At 32.1% G+C, this 22,428-nt stretch overlaps 4 protein-coding genes across 4 annotated transcripts; all 4 read left to right on the top strand.

The window, feature by feature from the left end:
* On the top strand, positions 1,532-3,043 carry LOC107608002 (diphthine methyltransferase homolog; the record flags this gene model as incomplete). Its single annotated transcript, XM_021106866.1, is given in 2 exon segments — positions 1,532-1,888; positions 2,133-3,043. Coding segments are annotated over 2 exon segments (1,056 nt in total). The 3' UTR covers positions 2,852-3,043.
* On the top strand, positions 4,599-6,829 carry LOC107606464. The gene is made up of 5 exons (XM_021106715.1): positions 4,599-4,826; positions 5,345-5,435; positions 6,239-6,392; positions 6,479-6,536; positions 6,656-6,829. The coding sequence occupies exons 1-5, from the start codon at positions 4,599-4,601 to the stop codon at positions 6,812-6,814; spliced, it is 690 nt and encodes a 229-aa protein (XP_020962374.1). The 3' UTR covers positions 6,815-6,829.
* LOC110264587 (protein DGS1, mitochondrial-like) lies at positions 11,573-13,211 on the top strand. The gene is made up of 3 exons (XM_021106714.1): positions 11,573-11,676; positions 11,854-12,106; positions 12,960-13,211. The coding sequence occupies exons 1-3, from the start codon at positions 11,573-11,575 to the stop codon at positions 13,209-13,211; spliced, it is 609 nt and encodes a 202-aa protein (XP_020962373.1).
* LOC107606465 (diphthine methyltransferase homolog) lies at positions 15,292-16,410 on the top strand. The gene is made up of 2 exons (XM_016308528.1): positions 15,292-15,457; positions 15,986-16,410. Exons 1-2 carry the CDS (start codon positions 15,292-15,294, stop codon positions 16,408-16,410), a joined length of 591 nt encoding a protein of 196 aa, XP_016164014.1.

Raw genomic sequence — 22,428 nt, 5'->3', positions numbered from 1 at the left:
AAAATTTTCATAGCAAAATATTCAATTATTCATTAGAACTGGATTGTGACACACGGCCTCATTATTCATTAGAATTGGATTGTTAATCACGCAAGCTTTTGTGAAGAATTTGTAATGTGTTGATTGTGGATATCACATTTTTCTAATCTATCTATAACAACGTGTGTGTTTCAGTGCTAATAGTTCAAATGACATAATCTCTCATTCTCATCTAAAAGGTTGCGGATTCGAGTCTTCATATTTTTGGTAAAAAAAAAATGTTTAAACTTTTAATATGAATTAAATTGATTAGGTATATGATATTTTATGTATTAAAAATGCTTAACATAAATTTATTATATGATACTATTTAATAAAAGTAATTTACATTTAAATTTTCAAAAGTGATCGAAATAATTGCCAATATCAATTAACGCATACAAATGTGGCAATCATATGAGATTGAGTCATGATCATAAACATGCTACTTTAATCCATTTGAATTAGTTTAGTAGTTAATTTATTTATCTATTTAAATAAATATAAAAATTTAAATTTTATTTTGTGTATATAATAATTAATTGACTAACAATAAATTTTTAAATAAAATTTTGATTTAGAATAAATTTATCATTGACTTGTCAAAGAGTAACCAAAATAAACATGGTGCTTTGACTTTGGAGCTAACAGTCAAAAGGAAAAATTGAAGGTACAATAATAAATTAATAATTGAGCTATGAATGTATGGTATGACTGCAACTCAGCAATGATAGTTCTAATTAAAAATAAATATATAAATATATATCCTTCAATAATTGGGAGTGTGGGACACCGTTTTAATTTTTCAAAAATGTTTTTTGTTAAATAAATTAGTCTTTCTATTAATTTTAATAAAATTTTCAACATGTACACTAAATAAATAATTTTTAATAAATTAAAGGTATTATTAAAAAATTAATCTCTTCCATAAGAAAATCTATCTTTTTTTATCTTTTAGAAATGTATTCTATCTAACATTTTTAAAATTTAATTTGAGTGATTATTCAAAAATTTATTAGAACAAAGAGTTTTTTTGGTCAGAGGAAACGAATTCTAGGAATATTTTTTTTCTTTTTAAAAGCACAGGCCCAAAGAGAAAGAGAGAGAAGAAGAAGAAGAAGAAGAAGAAGAAACACTTGGACCAAAGAAAAGGTTTGTAAATCACGTAAAGCAGCAATAGATTTTTTTGATCAAATTGAAAAAGATAAATGAGAATATGTTAGGAGAAAGAGAAGTCTTTGAGTTTGTATATTATGGTGTTTGTTACTTGTTATTATGCTGATACTTCATAAGTTGCCCACCATGTGTTTGATATAAGTTCCCAATCACGTCACTCCCTTGTTTTCTTATGAATAATTACTATTTTAAGAAGATATATTGACTTATCAATCATTTGATCTTTATTTTCTACTTTGATTGTCAACAATGTAGCTTTTTGTTAACGATTTTACGTTCATTGATTCAATCACATGACTTGGTTTTTGTTTAATGCGTGGTTGGTGTCTAAGGTAGTTGGACAAACCCCATTTTGTTATGGATATAGCACATTACTATTTGGATGGCAATGCTGATGCTGTGGAGTTTTGTCCACATGATTCGTACCACCATGTTCTGGCTGCCTCCACATACAATCTCCAAGAAGGTGACCGTCCCAGTCGACATGGAAGCATTTCTCTCTTCAGTGTTGATGGCAGTGACATAGCTGGTGGTGATGACCACCTTGACTTGGTTTGCAGTGTGGAGACCTCTGGCATTTTCGACATAAAGTGGAGCCCGCCCGGACAGCATTCAAATCCTTTTCTTTCTCAAGCTGATGCTGATGGATACTTGAGAATTCATGTGCTGGAAAGTAGCTGTAACGGGGTTGAAGGTATTGATATATTCTTCATTAAGCTTCCTTAACACTATTTGAATATTTCAAAACCAATCCAACTTTAGATCTTCATTTCTTTCTAAGCTTGATAGCAGGTATTATTCGTAATTGTAGCACTTTTGTTTTCAATTACAATAATAGTGCACTAGGATTTGGTTTCTCTATGACATAAGTTTCTATTTTGCCAAGGAATGTTTCTAATAAGAGTTTTTTCAATTGATAAATATTGATGCTATGGCAGGGATTAATTTAAAGCATATGATCAGTGAAAAAATCAGCGACTCTATGTGCTTGTACCTGGACTGGAACCCTTCAGGCACATCCATGACAGTGGGGCTTTCTGATGGCTCTGTATCCATTGTTTCTTTCCTTGAATCCAAGTTGGAAATACAAGAAGAATGGAAGGCACATGACTTTGAACTCTGGACAACCGCATTTGATATCCACCAACCAAATTTGGTATATACTGGCTCTGATGATTGTAAATTCAGTTGTTGGGATTTAAGGGATGGTCCTTCCAATCTGGTATTTCAGAATTCCAAAGCTCACAAAATGGGTGTTTGTTGCATTCAAAAGCGTTCTCATGATCCAAATAGCTTAGTAACCGGTAGCTACGACGAAACCTTGAGGGTATGGGACTTGAGAACAATCTCAAAACCTGTTAATGAGACTTCAATTGGCTTAGGGGGAGGAGTTTGGAGGGTGAAGCACCATCCCTACATTCCAAACTTGGTCTTGGCTGCATGTATGCACAATGGTTTTGCAATTGTGTCCATCAAGGGCAACGAAGCGCAAGTGTTGGAAACTTACAAGAAGCATGATTCCCTTGCATATGGAGCAGATTGGCAGAAAGGTGAAGCAAATCAGAGAGTTGAGAGAACCAAACCAATTGTGGCTACTTGCTCATTCTATGACAAACTTGTTCGAGTATGGAAGCCAGAAAATGAGATTAACTTGTAAGCTTTATGCTTAATGTTTGTAGCAATCTGGAAAAAAATGTAATGCTTAACTATTTATTTGTTGAATCATATGATTGCAGGAAGGTTGGAAGCATGAGTGACACAAAGCATTTCCACTTTTTTATTATTATTTCAAATCCCTTATTTATTGATTCCTTAACCTAATCAATGAAGAAAAAGATAATGATCATCATTATTTTAGGATTTTACTAATTTCATCAAAGAGATAATCTACATAAGAGACTAAGTTAATTTACTTTATTATAAAACTCATGACTAAATTAATTATTGAATAACAATTAAAATAAAGTTTATCGATATATGTTGGTGAAGAAAATTCAAAAGCTATTGGACCATATCGGCACGACGTTGTTATTGTCATTTTATTAACAATGTCAAAGTAGATAATTATAAAACTCGACTTAATTAATCAATTTTAAAAATTTTAAGGATTAAATTGATTAGCTAGATAATTTATTAGTGTTAAATTTAATTTTTGTTTGATTCTAAAGTATTTTTCAAAAAAAAATTACGGATGAAAAAAATTATTTAACAGTTGTTAAAAAAAGTATTCCATCGTTTAATAGTTGTGCAAAAGAAAATTATGAACGGAAAACATTGTTTAATTGTTAAAAAAAAATCAACTATAATCTACTTCTAAAGTTTTTATTAAAAAGAAATTAGTTAAAAAAAAAAAGTGATGGTTTATGAGCAAAACATACCACGTCATGTGGGTCGAGAGTACAGCAGCCTGTTAACCCTTTACCCTCTAGCCTACATCCAAGTCCCGAGACCCAACTCTCAACTTGGAGAGGATAGGACAGCATATTGCAAACCCATTTAGCCCAACCAAGAATATCCAAACCCATGTTTCATCACAATAATACCCCCACTCAGGTCACAAGCTTGCGTTATTAAGTTCGAAAAATGTTACACCTTCTCATAAGTTTTATAAACCCGTGTGCTCTAATATATATGACCGAGGTGAGACTTGTCAAGCGAAGAATTTAGAACAACGTTATAAATATTTGAATAAAAAAATTGATCTCTAAAATCTATTTTTAAAATATATATATCTGATTCTTTTTGCCTCATTTTTAAATTTTTTAGAAGCTTATTTATTGTTAATATTTTTTGTAAATTTTTTTGTCAATAATATAAATTTTCGAGTACCATTTTAGTAGTTTATTTTTGATAATTATAAAACTCGACCTAATTAATAAAATTTAAAAGTTATAAGGAGATTTATTTGTTGTTAATATTTTTTGTCAACAATATAAATTTTGGAATACTATTTTACTAGTTTATTCTAAATAGTTATAAAATTCGACTTAATTAATGAATTTTAAAAGTTATAAAGATTAAATTGATTAGCTATAAATTTTATTAGTGTGAAATATAATTTTTATTTGATTTTAAAATTTTGTTTTCCAAAAAAATATGAATAGAAAAGATTATTTAATGGTTGTGTAAAAGAAAATATATGAAGACAATTTTTTTTAATTGTTGTTAAAAAAATTCAATTATTAAAAAAATAAAAGGCCAATTGGCCAAAAGGGCTGGTGTAGTGACCTGAAATCCCTCTTTATTGTCGTGAATCAGGCACAACCGAGGCCCAACTCGGTACGAGAGAACAGGTCAGCAAACACCCATTCAAGCCCAATTGTATAGTAATGATGCCAATGCTTGGCAAACATCATTGCGTCTCATTAATTATATAAACGCTTATTCTTCAATATACATCACCGATGTGGGACTTCAAACTTAACGGCGGAAACCGAATCCACCAAAACCAGCAACGTAACCATCGTCTCACTCTACTCCAACTACCTCCGCAACCGTCTTCGCGCTTTCTACCCCTTCCATCCATCCAATCTCCTCCGCTTCCTCTCCAACCTCGCCGCTCCTTTCCGATCAATCCACCACCGCCAATGCATACCTCTTCCTCTCCCTTCCAATTTCCGCGACTCTTCCATGTATGCTCATTTTCATTTTCCGATAACTTCTAACTGAATTGAAACCAATGTCACGTGCTTCGATTCTACTCGTGAATTTAATTTCTCCGCGTTGTATAATTCTTTTTTTTTCACGTGCAATGAATGCTAGGTTTAGGTTTTGATTATGATGATGTTATCTTGCAGGATCATAAAGGAATCTAGAGTGCATGGTGTATTGGAGGATATACTGGAACATGTTTTGTTGAACTTGCATAGTATAGAGAAGAATCTCCAGTTTTGGCAATCTAAATCAGAGGTTTTATTTTATTGTTTTCATTCGTTATTATCATGATTTTGTTTTGATACACTCTTTAAGATTTACAGTTTTTCAGCATCTTTAGTCATGATATTCAAATATGTGTGTGCTCTGCAAATATTTATGCTTGTAACTTGTTTATGTGTTCAGAAATCGGATGCTAGTAAATTTTCAACCTGTATTTGGCAATTTTTTTTCCATATTTAACCTTTTCTTCCTGGAACCAACATTCACTTTTCAGACTGATTCTTCTGTTGATGGAAGCTATTCAATTCCACTACTGTTTAAGAAGCTGCCGGAAATAAATCAGGAGGATTCCCAGTGGACAGATTGTGAAATCAGGGATGCTAGATGCTATCAATTCTATATATCAAAATTTACAAAAGCTGGATTCTTACATATCTGTTCTTGTAAGAGCTTCTATCTTATGATGTCTTGTCAATTTCTCAAGGAGATGACTGTCATAAATTTTTGCTTATATTTGTATGGTAGTTGAGAAAGTGTTTATATATTAGAGTTCTATTAATAAAACTGGCCTTCTAATGGTTAAACTGTGTATAAAGTATAAATTGTAAACTATTTGTTGGACTTTATAATTCATGAGTACATACATGCTCGATACTACTTGAGCCTCTATAGTCTCTCCTCCCTCCAACCTTGCCTCCTTGGCTCCTTAGAGGCTGTTGAAATGGAAAAATTGTCTTGTCTTCTATATTCTTCCTGCCTCTCCTCTCCATTCAAAGAGAAGAATGGAACAATGATTGATATTTTCTATAGTCTAGTTGATTTGTGATGCACTTAGGTAGAATACAATTAAAATCCATCAGAGATAAGGACAATATTTAGATTGTTATTTCCCATCTTAATTTAAGCTTGTAATATTTTTATTTTATTTTATAAATTTAATTTTGATGCACCTGACAGTAAAAAAATTCTACACAATTGTCCAATCATATTCGTTCTTTTGGATAACCATTCACGCAATCAAACTAAAAGGTGGTTATTTTGCTGATGTGACAATACGTAATTGAATTCACGTGTAGAACTGCTTTACACTGACTGCTCATCAAAATTAAATTCTTTATTTTACTATCTAAATTTTACTTGTACTTATACTTCCATAATTCCTTGAAAGATAATAGCTTCAATTACTTGAATCCTTGCCTTTGCATAAAGCATTGTGTCCAGACATTTAATGTGTTTGATTTTCTGAAAGATATTCTCAACAAGGTTCCTGATTTAGGTGGTTCTGGTGCGACGGGTGATGATCGTTCTATCCCTAAGAGGAGGTTTGTGCTTTGCTTGATTCTGTTGTTTGTTATTTTGAAAATGTTCTATTCTCGCTGAATTTTGTTTATCTTATATCTTACATCAGGAAAGTTGCGGAAGGTGATGATAATGACAGCGATGAGGAGCAAAAGAGAAATAAGATGGTAATGTATCAAATGTTTTAAATTACTTCAAATTAGAAGTTATATGACTTCTCCTTTTTCTTGTATGAATCCGCAGTAATATATCAGTTTTTTTTTATGTTATCTTATAATTTGTGCAGCTAGAGGCCAGAAATACTAGTGGCAGAGGAAGGGGTAGGGGGAGAGGTAGAGGTCGTGGCCGAGGACATAGAACAGCAGATCATGATTATGAAATGATTTCACATGTCAAGTTTGAAGATGAATATGATGTATTGAAGCAAAATGGCAAGCACACATAGCAGTGAAAGCCCGGAAAATTTGTTGGAACATGAAGAAGTTAAGCCGAGTTTGTCAGTTAGCAGGCCGGCCGAAACGTGTGTAAGGAATATCGAATGAAGAGAAGAGAAATGAAAATATAGATTAGAAATATAAGCGGTGAAAATTTAAAATTAAATAAAAAAATTATGTATATAATAACAATAATAGGAAGCTTGCTACACATACAAGCCTTTTTGGTTTACAAGCTATATAAGTTGCTTCAAGTCCAAGAAAAAAACACGCACACCACTCTTTTAGAATCAAGCGTCCAACGCACGCGCCTTAATCACATTTCCACAACACGTTCACTCTTCCTCTTCTTCCTCAATCAAAACGCAAACCGTCAAGATTTAAGGAACATTCAAAACAAACTAAGATTCTAGAGAAACGTTCCAACTCTTCGCGAAAAGTAGAAGAAATCAAGAAAAAAAGATACAAATCTCCATAAAAAATCACCAGAAAAAACGAAGAAACATTATTCAAGATATGATTTTACTGTTCTTCTAGGTTTTTCTTCTAGATTGTCTCTGTCATGTGCCTCATCCTTAACCAGCAAAACATTAAAAGATTTCAAGAAGAAATATACTGTATCCCCTTGTTTTGGGTGTATTTCTGTAACCGTTTGGGTGAATTTCTGTAATCTTTTCTGTAACCGTTTAGGTGTATTTCTGTAACCATTTGGGTGTATTTATGTAATCGTTTTGGTGTATTTATGAAGTTCCATTATCTTCAAAACGATTTCAAAGCTTGATTTCAGAAATCATGAAAATAAAAAAAAAACGAAGCAAAGAGAGAACGCACGAAGGAGATCCAACAAATTTGGCAAGAAATTCGAAAAAAGAAACGAAATATTTTGAAAAATGGAAGTTATATATTTGCGCGTTAATTGATTTGAATAGATTTAAAAGTCTGTTAAAGAGGCACGTAACATAAGCAGCGCGTTTAGTGGGTTTCGTTCTCTTCAGACTTGTAAAGCTTGTAAATGCAAAATACTTGTATGTAGAGATTTTCTCTAATAATAATATTTTTTATTTAAATTATATTATTTTGTCAATTTTATTTTCTGTAGAAGCGAAAGATAGAAGAATGAGAGAAAAGAGGGAGAAAGATAAAGACGAAGAATGAGAATGAAAGTGAGAGTTTGTTAATTTTGGAAGAAAAAATTTATTTTAATTGTAAAAAAATATCCGATGACATATTTTGATTTGTCAAATTACTAATATAAAATATAAATTATATATAGAGTAAAAATAGTAGAGAGAAATAAAAAAATGGAGGTAGATGAGAGAATTTAAGAAGGGAGTTTATTAATTTTGAAAAAAAATATTTTCTCTCAATTTTAATAAGAAAGTGTCATGTGATACATTTGATTATTAAATTAGATAGTAATATATGATACATAATATAGGTATATTTCAATTTTAATTTTAATATTTCAATTTTAATTTTAATGCAATTAAAGAATGTCATTTTGCATATTTTAATTGTCAAATTAGTAATTAGTCATTGATATTGATAATGATATTTAAAATAGATAGAGTGGTGAAGGAATGAGAGAAATAGAAAAAGAAAGAGGGAGGAGAGGAGAACTCTTTTAATTTTGGAGGAAAAGATTTGATTTCAATTGTAACGAGGGAGTGAAATGTGGCATATTTTTGTTGTAAAATTACTAAATTAGTAAAGAGAAGGAAATAATTCTTTAATTTTAGAGGAAAATATTTAATTTCATTTACAATAAGACAATGTTATGTGGTACATTTTGATTGTAAAACTAATAAGAAAGATGAGAGAATTTCTTAATTTTAGAAGAAAAAATTTGATTCCAATTACAATGAGAAATTGTGGACTGCATTATTCATTATACCTAGTTTATAGTTGACTTTTTAAAAATTACTTATACCTAGCTTATACTTTACTTTTAAGGGAAATTCTATGGGGTTAAAGTATATATTATATTGCATCTTTTCCATTCCTCTTAAGAACTAGGAAGCTTAAGGGCAAATATATGAACATCTTCATTGCTCATGAACACAATTTTTAAAAGTAATTAATATATTGTGTTTGCCAAAAATCATTTCATGGACCGTTTCCTTCTGAATATAACTATGAAAAGTATAGAAGAAGAAAATAAAGGTGATTGATAAATAACTCACAATAACTCAAGAGTCAAGACCGAAAAAGAAATAACACTCATAATAACTTGGGGATTCGGTTAATAAATTCACTATCATGTCATAGTAGTACTAAAATTTTTGCTGCAATTTTACAGTATATATCGTTATCAGTACAGAAGATATCATTACATGACCCCCAAAAAGAAAATGCACGAGATGAGTCATCTTTGTTAACAAATATCCCAATTCATAGTCTTTGCTTCAAAACATTCTCATTCTAAATAAGTACAAACTCAAAGCATACCATTAATATTTCATTTTCCAAAGGAAGTGGAATAAAATAACACAACTTTAAGGTGTATATAGTATATAGTACCATAATAAGTTAATTAATAATATGGATCCACATCTACCTCAGTTGATAATGGGACATAGCTTGTGCAAGTTAGGGGTGCACAAGACCCGGTCTGGCCCGAAGATCCGGACCGGGTCCGATGACTTCGAGATTAATTTGGTTCGGTTTCGTTATGATCCGGTCAGACCCGAAATTTTAATTGATGGTCCCGATTATTTATTAAATCGGGTTCGGGCCAAGCCTCGGGTCACCTGGTTTCGACCCGTTGGACCCGTGTAGTTGTTTACTACTTAATATTTTGTTGTTATTGGTTGGTATGACAATATAAATTATTATTATTATGTTAATCTTGTGTTGGTTGTTAACTTTGTTTTAATTGTCTTTTGAACTTTGAATGTTTAATGTGTAATTGATATAATTATTATTATGAAACTTTAAATTATTATTATTAGATTCTAAATTATTATTATGTGAATGTTGCAATGTTATGGAATAATTATTTTCCAAAATTTAGAGGTTTAAAAGATGTAGAATCTAATTTTTGGTGATGTCGTGATAAACTTGATCAAGACCCGGGCTTCACCCGGTTTAGACCCGGCTTAAGTGTGGCCCGAAAGTAACACGATTTCATCGGGTCTAGGATCGGGTAAGGGTCTCATAAATAGACCCGATCATTATTTAGGGTCGGGTTCGGGTCACGGCAAACCCGGCTTCACCCGGCCCCATGTGCACCCCTAGTGCAAGTTAAGAAATAACAACGACAATTAAGATTTGAAAGAACACATTATCCTATTTGTAGGTGAAATCCAAACCCCCACAAATGGCACTATCCAAAAAGATTAGACAGTGATAACTGATACCAGGCCATGTGGGTCGAGAGTGCAGCAGCCTGTTAACTCTTTACCCTCTAGCTTACACCCAAGTCCCGAGATCCAACTCTCATCTTGGAGAGGACATGACAGCATATTGCAAACCCATTTAGCCCAACGAAGAATATCCAAATCCATGTTCCATCACAATAATGCCCCCGCTCAGGTCACAAGCTCGCGTTATTAAGTTCGAAAAATGTTACACCTTCTCATAAGTTTTATAAACCCGTGTGCTCTAATATATATGACCGAAGTGAGACTTGTCAAGCGAAGAATTTAGAACAATGTTATAAATATTTGAATAAAAAATTTGATCTCTAAAATCTATTTTTAAAATATATATATCTGATTCTTTTCGCCTCATTTTTAAAATTTTTAGAAGCTTATTTATTGTTAATATTTTTTGTAAATTTTTTTGTCAATAATATAAATTTTCGAGTACCATTTTAGTAGTTTATTTTAGATAATTATAAAACTCGACCTAATTAATGAAATTTAAAAGTTATAAGGAAGTTTATTTGTTGTTAATATTTTTTGTGAATTTTTTTGTCAACAATATAAATTTTGGAGTACTATTTTACTAGTTTATTCTAGATAGTTATAAAATTCGACTTAATTAATGAATTTTAAAAGTTATAAAGATTAAATTGATTAGCTATAAATTTTATTAGTGTGAAATATAATTTTTATTTGATTTTAAAATTTTGTTTTCCAAAAAAATATGAATAGAAAAGATTATTTAATGGTTGTGCAAAAGAAAATATATGAAGACAATTTTTTTTAATTGTTGTTAAAAAAATTCAATTAATAAAAAAAATGAAAGGCGGGCTGGTGTAGTGACCCATTTTCCCTCTTTATTGTTGTGAGTCAAGCACAACCGAGGCCCAACTCGGTACGAGAAAACAGGTCAACAAACACCCATTCAAGCCCAATTGTATAATAGTGATGCCAATGCTTGGCAGACATCATTGCTTCTCATTAATTATATAAACTCTTGTTCTTCAATATACATCACCGATGTGGGACTTCAAACTTAATGGCGGAAACCGAATCCACCAAAACCAGCAACGTAACCATCGTCTCACTCTACTCCAACTACCTCCGCAACCGTCTTCGCGCTTTCTACCCCTTCCATCCATCCAATCTCCTCCGCTTCCTCTCCAACCTCGCCGCTCCTTTCCGATCAATCCACCACCGCCAATGCATATATACCTCTTCCTCTCCCTTCCAATTTCCGCGACTCTTCCATGTATGCTCATTTTCATTTTCCGATAACTTCTAACTGAATTAAAATCAATGTCACGTGCTTCGATTCTACTCGTGAATTTAATTTCTCCGCGTTGTATAATTCTTTTTTTTTTCACGTGCAATGAATGCTAGGTTTAGGTTTTGATTATGATGATGTTATCTTGCAGGATCATAAAGGAATCTAGAGTGCATGGTGTATTGGAGGATATACGGGAACATGTTTTGTTGAACTTGCATAGTATAGAGAAGAATCTCCAGTTTTGGCAATCTAAATCAGAGGTTTTATTTTATTTTATTGTTTTCATTCGTTATTATCATGGTTTTGTTTTGATACACTCTTTAAGATTTACAGTTTTTCAGCATCTTTAGTCATGATATTCAAATATGTGTGTGTTCTGCAAATATTTATGCTTGTAACTTGTTTATGTGTTCAGAAATCGGATGCTAGTAAATTTTCAACCTGTATTTGGCAATTTTTTTTCCATATTTAACCTTTTCTTCCTGGAACCAACATTCACTTTTCAGACTGATTCTTCTGTTGATGGAAGCTATTCAATTCCACTACTGTTTAAGAAGCTGCCGGAAATAAATCAGGAGGATTCCCAGTGGACAGATTGTGAAATCAGGGATGCTATCAATTCTATATATCAAAACTTACAAAAGCTGGATTCTTACATATCTGTTCTTGTAAGAGCTTCTATCTTATGATGTCTTGTCAAATTCTCAAGGAGATGACTGTCATAAATTTTTGCTTATATTTGTATGGTAGCTGAGAAAGTGTTTATATATTAGAGTTCTACTAATAAAAGTATAAAACTGGCCTTCTAATGGTTAAACTGTGTATAAAGTATAAATTGTAAACTATTTGTAACTTAAGATTGTGAGCAAGAATAAAAAAGGATCTATTCCTCATAAGTTCATCGTTCAATTTCCAGCAGCTAATTCTTTTAGTATTGGTAATTTTTATTTCCATTGCTGTTTAGCACTCGTGAACTCATAGCTATTTTTCTTCTGTAACATTTACAAAAGACACACTACGGAGTCCTCTAAAGGAATTGCTGTTTAATCACTATGTATTACTAGAGTCTCCTTGTCTCAGATATCGGAATGATAGATATTTGTTGGTGATTAACTGATTATAGTTTTCAAATGTGGTTTTTCCCAGAGTTGGCTTACCAAACTTTTCATCTTGTTATTTTATCACATTCTCTCCCTGTCTCTCCTGTCTTCACCTGTGAACCAACTGTTAGGACCCTTTTTCTTAACTTTGTGAATTGTGAAGAAGTTAATTAGTAAACCCTACCATCAGGTGTTATTTGTTGGACTTTATAATTCATGAGTACATACATGCTTGATACTACTTGAGCCTCTATAGTCTCTCCTCCCTCCAACCTTGCCTCCTTGGCTCCTTAGAGGCTGTTGAAATGGAGAACAATGAGTTGAACAATGAATCAACTATTTGTTAGGGTAAAACTAGTTGGTTTACGAATGACTTTGACAAAATTCTTTGCTAGAATTTTTTGTTTCTATTTTTTTTCAGGTTACCAACCACAGAAAACCAAGGAAAATAACCCAATATTGGATCGGCTATACATGTGGTGCAATTGGTCTGTCTGCCTGTTCCATTTGGCTCTTGCGACATAGTAGTTTGATGGGAAGTTCTGATCTTGATAATTGGGTTCAAAAAGCAAAGGATTCTACAGTTGGCTTTTATAAGGATCACGTGGAACAACCGGTACTGTTCTTGACTAATACTAACTATCATGCATTCCCCCCCCCTCGCGAAAAGTAGAAGAAATCAAGAAGAAAAGATATAAATCTCCATAAAAAATCACTAAATACTAACTATCATGCATTCCCCCCCAACTCTTCGCGAAGAGTAGAAGAAATCAAGAAGAAAAGATATAAATCTCCATAAAAAATCACTAAAAAAAACGAAGAAACATTATTCAAGATACTGTTTTACTGTTCCTCTAGGTTTTTCTTCTAGATTGTCTCTGTCATATGCCTCATCCATAATCAGCAAAATATTAAAAGATTTCAAAAAGAAATATACTGTCTCCCCCTCTTTTGGGTGTATTTCTTAAATCCTTTGGGTGTATTGCTGTAATCCTTTAGGTGTATTTCTGTAACCGTTTGAGTGTATTTCTGTAATCCTTTCTGTAACCGTTTGGGTGTATTTATGTAATCGTTTGGGTGTATTTCTGAAGTTCCATTATCTTTAAAACGATTTCAAAACTTGATTTCAGAAACCATGAAAATCGAAAAAAAACGAAGCAAAGAGAGAACGCACGAAGGAGATTCAACAAATTTGGCAAGAAACTCGAAAAAAGAAACGAAATCTTTTGAAAAATAGAAGTTATATATTTGCGCGTTAATTGATTTGAATAGATTTAAAAGTCTGTTAAAGAGGCACGTCACATAAGCAACGCGTTTAGTGGGTTTCGTTCTCTTCAGACTTGTAAAGCTTGTAAACGCAAAACACTTGTATGTAGAGATTTTCTCTAATAATAATATTTTTTATTTAAATTATATTATTTTGTCAATTTTATTTTCTGTAGAAGAGAAAGATAGAAGAATGAGAGAAAAGAGAGAGAAAGATAAAGATGAAGAATGAGAATGAGAGTGAGAGTTTGTTAATTTTGGAAGAAAAATTTTATTTTAATTGTAAAAAAATATCCGATGACATATTTTGATTTGTCAAATTACTAATATAAAATATAAATTATAAAATTTGATTATTAAATTAGATAGTAATATATGATACATAATATAGATATATTTCAATTTTAATTTTAATATTTCAATTTTAATTTTAATGCAATAAAAGAATGTCATTTTGCATATTTTAATTGTCAAATTAGTAATTAGTCATTGATATTGATAATGATATTTAAAATAGATAGAGTGGTCGAAGAAATGAGAGAAATAGAAAAAGAAAGAGGGAGGAGAGGAGAACTCTTTTAATTTTGGAGGGAAAGATTTAATTTCAATTGCAACGAGGGAGTGACATGTGGCATATTTTTGTTGTAAAATTACTAAATTAGTAAAGAGAAGGAAATAATTCTTTAATTTTAGAGGGAAATATTTAATTTCAATTACAATGAGACAATGTTATATGGCACATTTTGATTGTAAAACAAGTAAGGAAGAGGGGAGAATTCCTTAATTTTGGAGAAAAAAATTTGATTCCAATTGCAATGAGAAATTGTGGACTGCATTATTCATTATACCTAGTTTATAGTTGACTTTTTAAAAATTACTTATACCTAGCTTATACTTTACTTTTAAGGGAAATTCTATGTGGTTAAAGTATATATTATATTGCATCTTTTCCATTCCTCTTAAGAACTAGGAAGCTTAAGGGCAACTATATGAACATCTTCATTGCTCATAAACACAATTTTTAAAAGTAATTAATATATTGTGTTTGCCAAAAATCATTTCATGGACCGTTTCCTTCTGAATATAACTCTATGAAAAGTATAGAAGAAGAAAATAAAGGTGATTGATAAATAACTCACAATAACTCAAGACCGAAAAAGAAATAACACTCATAATAACTTGGGGATTCGGTTAATAAATTCACTATCATGTCATAGTAGTACTAAAATTTTTGCTGCAATTTTACAGTATATATCGTTATCAGTACAGAAGATATCATTACATGACCCCCAAAAAGAAAATGGGCTCAATTTTTTGGAAATGGGGGCATGTGTGTGCTTTGCTCCGATATGATTTAGGGGTGAAACAGACATATTTGTGGGACAGGTTTTTTGTCAGTTTGGGCAGAAGGAAATCGGACCCTGCGTTTTTTTTGAATTTTAAATTTTTAGTAACAAATCGAATGGTCCGATTTGTTTGGGTGAGAGATGAAAATTCGTATGCATGAAATCGGACCCAACGATATCACAAGGAAGAATTTTGCATGCAACTCGGAGGGTCCGAGTTCCACTCCAAGCAGATACAAACGCAAAGAAATCGGACCGTGGGTTTTGCTTCCACTCCAAGCAGATACAAACGCAAAGAAATCGGACCGTGGGTTTTGCTTGCTGTCCTCGAAGGGTCCGAGTTCCTACTACCCTGAACCCACATTTTTGTTAGACACCTCCCACCCCCATATCATTCTCATACACCGGCATGGGTCCAATATCAATATTAAAAAGCGAAGAAAATGCATGAGATGAGTCATCTTTGTTAACAAATATCCCAATTCATAGTCTTTGCTTCAAAACATTCTCATTCTCAATAAGTACAAACTCAAAGCATACCATTAATATTTCATTTTCCAAAGGAAGTGGAATAAAATAACACAACTTTAAGGTGTATATAGTATAGTATATAGTACCATAATAAATTAATTAATAATATATATCCACATCTACCTCAGTTGATAATGAGACATAGCTTGTGCAAGTTAAGAAATAACAACGACAATTAAGCTTTGAAAGAACACATTATCCTATTTGTAGGTGAAATCCAAACCCCCACAAATGGCACTATCCAAAAAGATTAGACAGTAACTGATACATGTATAACTGACATCTTATTCTAATATTCTCTCAGATTTGGACTGGAACCCTTCAGGCACATCCATGACAGTGGGGCTTTCTGATGGCTCTGTATCCATTGTTTTTTTCCTTGAATCCAAGTTGGAAATACAAGAAGAATGGAAGGCACATGACTTTGAACTCTGGACAACCGCATTTGATATCCACCAACCAAATTTGGTATATACTGGCTCTGATGATTGTAAATTCAGTTGTTGGGATTTAAGGGATGGTCCTTCCAGTCTGGTATTTCAGAATTCCAAAGCTCACAAAATGGGTGTTTGTTGCATTCAAAAGAGTTCTCATGATCCAAATAGCTTAGTAACCGGTAGCTACGACGAAACCTTGAGGCTATGGGACTTGAGAACAATCTCAAAACCTGTTAATGAGACTTCAATTGGCTTAGGGGGAGGAGTTTGGAGGGTGAAGCACCATCCCTAGTTAATGAAATTTAAAATTTATAAGAAAGTTTATTTGTTGTTAATATTTTTTGTGAATTTTTTTGTCAACAATATAAATTTTGGAGTACTATTTTACTAGTTTATTCTAGATAGTTATAAAATTCGACTTAATTAATGAATTTTAAAAGTTATAAAGATTAAATTGATTAGCTATAAATTTCATTAGTGTGAAATTTAATTTTTATTTGATTTAAAATTTTGTTTTCCAAAAAAATATGAATAGAAAAAATTATTTAATGGTTGTGCAAAAGAAAATATATGAAGACAATTTTTTTTAATTGTTGTTAAAAAAATTTGATTATAAAAAAAAATAAAAGGCCAAATAGGCAATTTTTTTTAATTATTGTTAAAAAAATTTGATTATAAAAAAAAATAAAAGGCCAAATAGGCCAAAAGGGCACAACCGAGGCCCAACTCGGTACGAGAGAACAGGTCAACAAACACCCATTCAAGCCCAATTATAACATCATAATGCCTTACATTACCAAGCTTGGCAAACATCATTACTTCTCATTAATTATATAAACTCTTGTTCTTCAATAGATATCACCGATGTGGGACTTCAAACTTAATGGCCAAAAGGGCTGGTGCAGTAAGCTTGGCAAACATCATTACTTTTCTTCAATTGATATCATCGATGTGGGACTTCAAACTTAATGGCCAAAAGGGCTGGTGCAGTGACCCGTTATCCCTTTAGTGTTGTGAGTCAGGCACAACCGAGGCCCAACTCGGTACGAGAAAACAGATCAACAAACACACATTCAAGCCCAATTGTAACATCTTAATGCCTTGCATTACTAAGCTTGGCAAACATCGTTACTTCTCATTAATTATATAAACTCTTGTTCTTCAATAGACATCACCGATGTGGGACTTCAAACTTAATGGCGGAAACCGAATCCACCAAAACCAGCAACGTAGCCATCGTCTCACTCTACTCCAACTACCTCCGCAACCATCTTCGCGCTTTCTACCCCTTCCACCATCCAATCTCCTCCGCTTCCTCTCCAACCTCGCCGCTCATTTTCGATCAATCCACCACCGCCAATGCATACCTCTTCCTCTCCCTTCCAATTTCCGCGACTCTTCCATGTATGCTCATTTTCATTTTCCGATAACTTCTAACTGAATTGAAATCGATGTCACGTGCTTCGATTCTACTCGTGAATTTAATTTCTCCGCGTTGTATAATTCTTTTTTTTTTCACGTGCAATGAATGCTAGGTTTAGGTTTTGATTATGATGATGTTATCTTGCAGGATCATAAAGGAATCTAGAGTGCATGGTGTATTGGAGGATATACTGGAACATGTTTTGTTGAACTTGCATAGTATAGAGAAGAATCTCCAGTTCTGGCAATCTAAATCAGAGGTTTTATTTCATTTTATTTTATTGTTTTCATTCGTTATTATCATGATTTTGTTTTGATACACTCTTTAAGATTTACAGTTTTTCAGCATCTTTAGTCATGATATTCAAATATGTGTGTGTTCTGCAAATATTTATGCTTGTAACTTGTTTATGTGTTCAGAAATCGGATGCTAGTAAAGCTTATTTCATGGTTTTTGAGAGGGGTCCGAGCGCTTTTATCAACCAAACAGCTAAGTTGTTGTGCGGAAATGCTGCTTAAGGATCTGTTTTCAACTTTTCATACATGAGAGGGTAACGGTTTTGAGTAGCTTGAGATATGCTCTGGCAACATTCTTAGCTCAGGTGTGCTCTGCTGAAAATTCCCCCCTTAGTTTTAAATCATTATAATAATTGTTTTTTGCGATCACATCAAGGAATGTAGTTTTGTTATTAAGTAATTTTCATCAAGTTGAGACATAAACTTATGATTTCAGTTGTTGACTTAAACTCTTGACTTGGCTTTCAGTTTTATGTGGAAGTTGATAAAATTGGAGAGGAGTTGGTGAAAGATCCACAGCAAGAGAACATAAAATAAAAAGATACCATATCCAACTCAAAATCTTAAAGTGTCAAATTAATGGGTCTCTCATCTTATAAACTCCTCACTCTTCTATGCTTTCTTTGATGTGGGACTAACTTCAACACTCCTCACACTTGCAACACTAACAGAAAGTTCAATTGGTCACCTACATGCAGCGCATCAGGTATACATGAATAAACTAATTGTTCCTTTTTCATGTTATTCTCATTGCTGTCGGTCAAATTTTGTTAAAGTACAGTTTACTCCAGTAAAATTTCAACTTGTATTTGGCAATTTTTTTTCCATATTTAACCTTTTCTTCTTGGAACCAACATTCACTTTTCAGACTAATTCTTCTGTTGATGGAAGCTATTCAATTCCACTACTGATTAAGAAGCTGCCGGAAATAAATCAGGAGGATTCCTAGTGGACAGATTGTGAAATCAGGGATGCTATCAATTCTATATATCAAAATTTACAAAAGCTGGATTCTTACATATCTGTTCTTGTAAGAGCTTCTTTCTTATGATGTCTTGTCAATTTCTCAAGGAGATGACTGTCATAAATTTTTGCTCATATTTGTATGGTAGTTGAGAAAGTGTTTATATATTAGAGTTCTACTAACAAAACTGGCCTTCTAATAGTTTACTCAACCTGATTTTTGCTCTTAATGTATTGATAATTAGCAACAACAAAATAAATAGCATCAACAAGACGTATTTGATAATAATTTATTCCTAAAGGATCATGTTCTACAAACAGTGGAGAAAATGGCTAGTCTTCTATATTCTTCCTGCCTCTCCTCTCCATTCAAAGAGAAGAATGGAACAATGATTGATATTTTCTATAGTCTAGTTGATTTGTGATGCACTTAGGTAGAATACAATTAAAATCCATGAGAGATAAGGACAATATTTAGATTGTTATTTCCCATCTTAATTTAAGCTTGTAATATTTTTATTTTATTTTATAAATTTAATTTTGATGCACTGACAGTGTAAAACTTCTACACAATTGTCCAATCATATTCGTACTTTTGGATAACCATTCACGCAGTCAAACTAAAAGGTGGTTATTTTGCTGATGTTTTAAATTACTTCAAATTAAAAGTTATATGACTTCTCCTTTTTCTCGTATGAATCCGCAGCAATATATCAGTTTTTTTTTTTATGTTATCTTATAATTTGCGCAGCTAGAGGCCAGAAATACTAGTGGCAGAGGAAGGGGTAGGGGTAGGGGGAGAGGTAGAGGTCGTGGCCGAGGACATAGAACAGCAGATCATGATTATGAAATGATTTCACATGTCAAGTTTGAAGATGAATCTGATGTATTGAAGCAAAATGGCAAGCACACACAGCAGTGAAAGGCCGAAAAATGTGTTGGAACATGAAGAAGTTAAGCCGAGGTTGTCAGTTAGCAGGCCGGCCGAAGCGTGTGTAAGGAATATTGAATGAAGAGAAGAGAAATGAAAATATAGATTATAAATATAAGCGGTGAAAATTTAAAATTAAATAAAAAAATTATGTATATAATAATAATAATAATAGGAGGCTTGCTATACATACAAGTCTTTTTGGTTTACAAGCTATACAAGTTGCTCTAAGTCTAAGAAAAAAATACGCGCACCACTCTTTTAGAATCAAGCGTCCAACGCACGCGCCTTAATCACCTTTCCACAACACGTTCACTCTTCCTCTTCTTCCTCAATCAAAATGCAAACCGTCAAGATTCAAGGGACATTCGAAACAAACTACGATTCTGGAGAAACGTTCCAACTCCTCGCAAAAAGTAGAAGAAATCAAGAAGAAAATATACAAATCTCCATAAAAAATCATTATAAAAAAGGAAGAAACATTATTCAAGATACTGTTTTACTGTTCTTCTAGATTTTTCTTCTAAATTGTCTCTGTCATGTGCCTCATCCTTAACCAGCAAAACATTAAAAGATTTCAAGAAGAAATATACTGTCTCTCCCTGTTTTGGGTGTATTTCTTAAATCTTTGGGTGTATTTCTGTAATCTTTTGGGTATATTTCTGTAACTGTTTAGTTGTATTTCTCTAATACTTTCTGTAACCGTTTGTGTGTATTTATGTAATCGTTTGGGTGTATTTTTAAAGTTCCATTATCTTCAAAACTTGATTTCAAAAACTATGAAAATCGAAAAAAAAAACGAAGCAAAGAGAGAATGCACGAAGGAGATCCAACAAATTTGGCAAGAAACTCGAAAAAAAAAAACGAAATCTTTTGAAAAATGGAAGTTATATATTTGCGCGTTAATTGATTTGAATAGATTTAAAAGTCTGTTAAAGAGACACGTAAAATAAGCAGCGCGTTTAGTAGGTTATTAAATGAGAGAATTTAGGAATGGAGTTTATTAATTTTGAAAAAAAAAATATTTTCTCTCAATTTTAATAAGAAAGTGTCATGTGACACATTTGATTATTAAATTAGATAGTAATATATGATACATAATATAGGTATATTTCAATTTTAATTTTAATACAATTAAAGAATGTCATTTTGCATATTTTAATTGTCAAATTAGTCATTAGTCATTGATATTGATAATGATATTTAAAATAGATAGAGTGATTGAAGGAATGAGAGAAATAGAAAAAGAAAGAGTGAGGAGAGGAGAACTCTTTTAATTTTGAAGGGAAATATTTGATTTCAATTGCAACGAGGGAGTGACATGTGGCATATTTTTGTTGTAAAATTACTAAATTAGTAATTAGTAAAGAGAAGGAAATAATTCTTTAATTTTAGAGGAAAATATTTAATTTCAATTACAATGAGATAATGTTATGTGACACATTTTGATTGTAAAACAAGTAAGGAAGAAGAGAAAATTCCTTAATTTTGGAGGAAAAAATTTGATTCCAATTGCAATGAGAAATTGTGGACTGCATTATTCATTATACCTAGTTTATAATTGACTTTTTAAAAATTACTTATACCTAGCTTATACTTTACTTTTAAGGGAAATTCTATGTGGTTAAAGTATATATTATATTGCATCTTTTCCATTCCTCTTAAGAACTAGGAAGCTTAAGTGCAACTATATGAACATCTTCATTGCTCATAAACACAATTTTTAAAAGTAATTAATATATTGTGTTTGCCAAAAATCATTTCATGGACCGTTTCCTTCTGAATATAAATCTATGAAAAGTATAGAAGAAGAAAATAAAGGTGATTGATAAATAACTCACAATAACTCAAGACCGAAAAAGAAACAACACTCATAATAACTTGGGGATTCGGTTAATAAATTCACTATCATGTCATAGTAGTACTAAAATTTTTGCTGCAATTTTACAGTATATATCGTTATCAGTACAGAAGATATCATTACATGAGCCCCAAAAAGAAAATGCATGAGATGAGTCATCTTTGTTAACAAACATCCCAATTCATAGTCTTTGCTTCAAAACATTCTCATTCTCAATAAGTACAAACTCAAAGCATACCATTAATATTTCATTTTCCAAAGGAAGTGGAATAAAATAACACAACTTTAAGGTGTATATAGTATAGTATATAGTACCATAATAAATTAATTAATAATATATATCCACATCTACCTCAGTTGATAATGGGTCATAGCTTGTGCAAGTTAAGAAATAACAACGACAATTAAGATTTGAAAGAACACATTATCCTATTTGTAGGTGAAATCCAAACCCCCACAAATGGCACTATCCAAAAAGATTAGACAGTAACTGATACATGTATAACTGACATCTTATTCTAATATTCTCTCAGATTTGGACTGGAACCCTTCAGGCACATCCATGACCGTGGGGCTTTCTGATGGCTCTGTATCCATTGTTTCTTTCCTTGAATCCAAGTTGGATTTAAAATTTTGTTTTCCAAAAAAATATGAATAGAAAAAATTATTTAATGGTTGTGCAAAAGAAAATATATGAAGACAATTTTTTTTAATTGTTGTTAAAAAAATTCAATTATAAACAAAAATAAAAGGCCAAAAGGGCTGGTGCAGTGACCCGTTATCCTTTTAGTGTTGTGAGTCAGGCACAACCGAGGCCCAACTCGGTACGAGAGAAC

Source organism: Arachis ipaensis, chromosome B07 (assembly GCF_000816755.2).
Source record: "Arachis ipaensis cultivar K30076 chromosome B07, Araip1.1, whole genome shotgun sequence".
NCBI classification, from domain to species: Eukaryota; Viridiplantae; Streptophyta; class Magnoliopsida; order Fabales; family Fabaceae; genus Arachis; species Arachis ipaensis.
Note: the sequence above shows the minus strand (reverse complement) of the source record. Positions and strands in the feature narration are given on the sequence as shown.

Excerpts from the sequence above, each read along its gene's own strand:
- LOC107606465 (XM_016308528.1), top strand. The coding sequence starts at position 15,292 with ATGAAAATTCGTATGCATGAAATCGGACCCAACGATATCACAAGGAAG. Across the intron at positions 15,458-15,985 it reads AAACGCAAAGAAATCGGACC|ATTTGGACTGGAACCCTTCA; the intron begins GTGGGTTTTGCT and ends ATATTCTCTCAG.
- LOC107606464 (XM_021106715.1), top strand. The coding sequence starts at position 4,599 with ATGTGGGACTTCAAACTTAACGGCGGAAACCGAATCCACCAAAACCAG. Across the intron at positions 5,436-6,238 it reads GGATTCCCAGTGGACAGATT|ATAATAGCTTCAATTACTTG; the intron begins GTGAAATCAGGG and ends ATTCCTTGAAAG. Across the intron at positions 6,537-6,655 it reads AGCAAAAGAGAAATAAGATG|CTAGAGGCCAGAAATACTAG; the intron begins GTAATGTATCAA and ends TAATTTGTGCAG.
- LOC110264587 (XM_021106714.1), top strand. The coding sequence starts at position 11,573 with ATGTTATCTTGCAGGATCATAAAGGAATCTAGAGTGCATGGTGTATTG. Across the intron at positions 11,677-11,853 it reads AGTATAGAGAAGAATCTCCA|AAATCGGATGCTAGTAAATT; the intron begins GTTTTGGCAATC and ends TTATGTGTTCAG. Across the intron at positions 12,107-12,959 it reads ATTCTTACATATCTGTTCTT|GTTACCAACCACAGAAAACC; the intron begins GTAAGAGCTTCT and ends ATTTTTTTTCAG.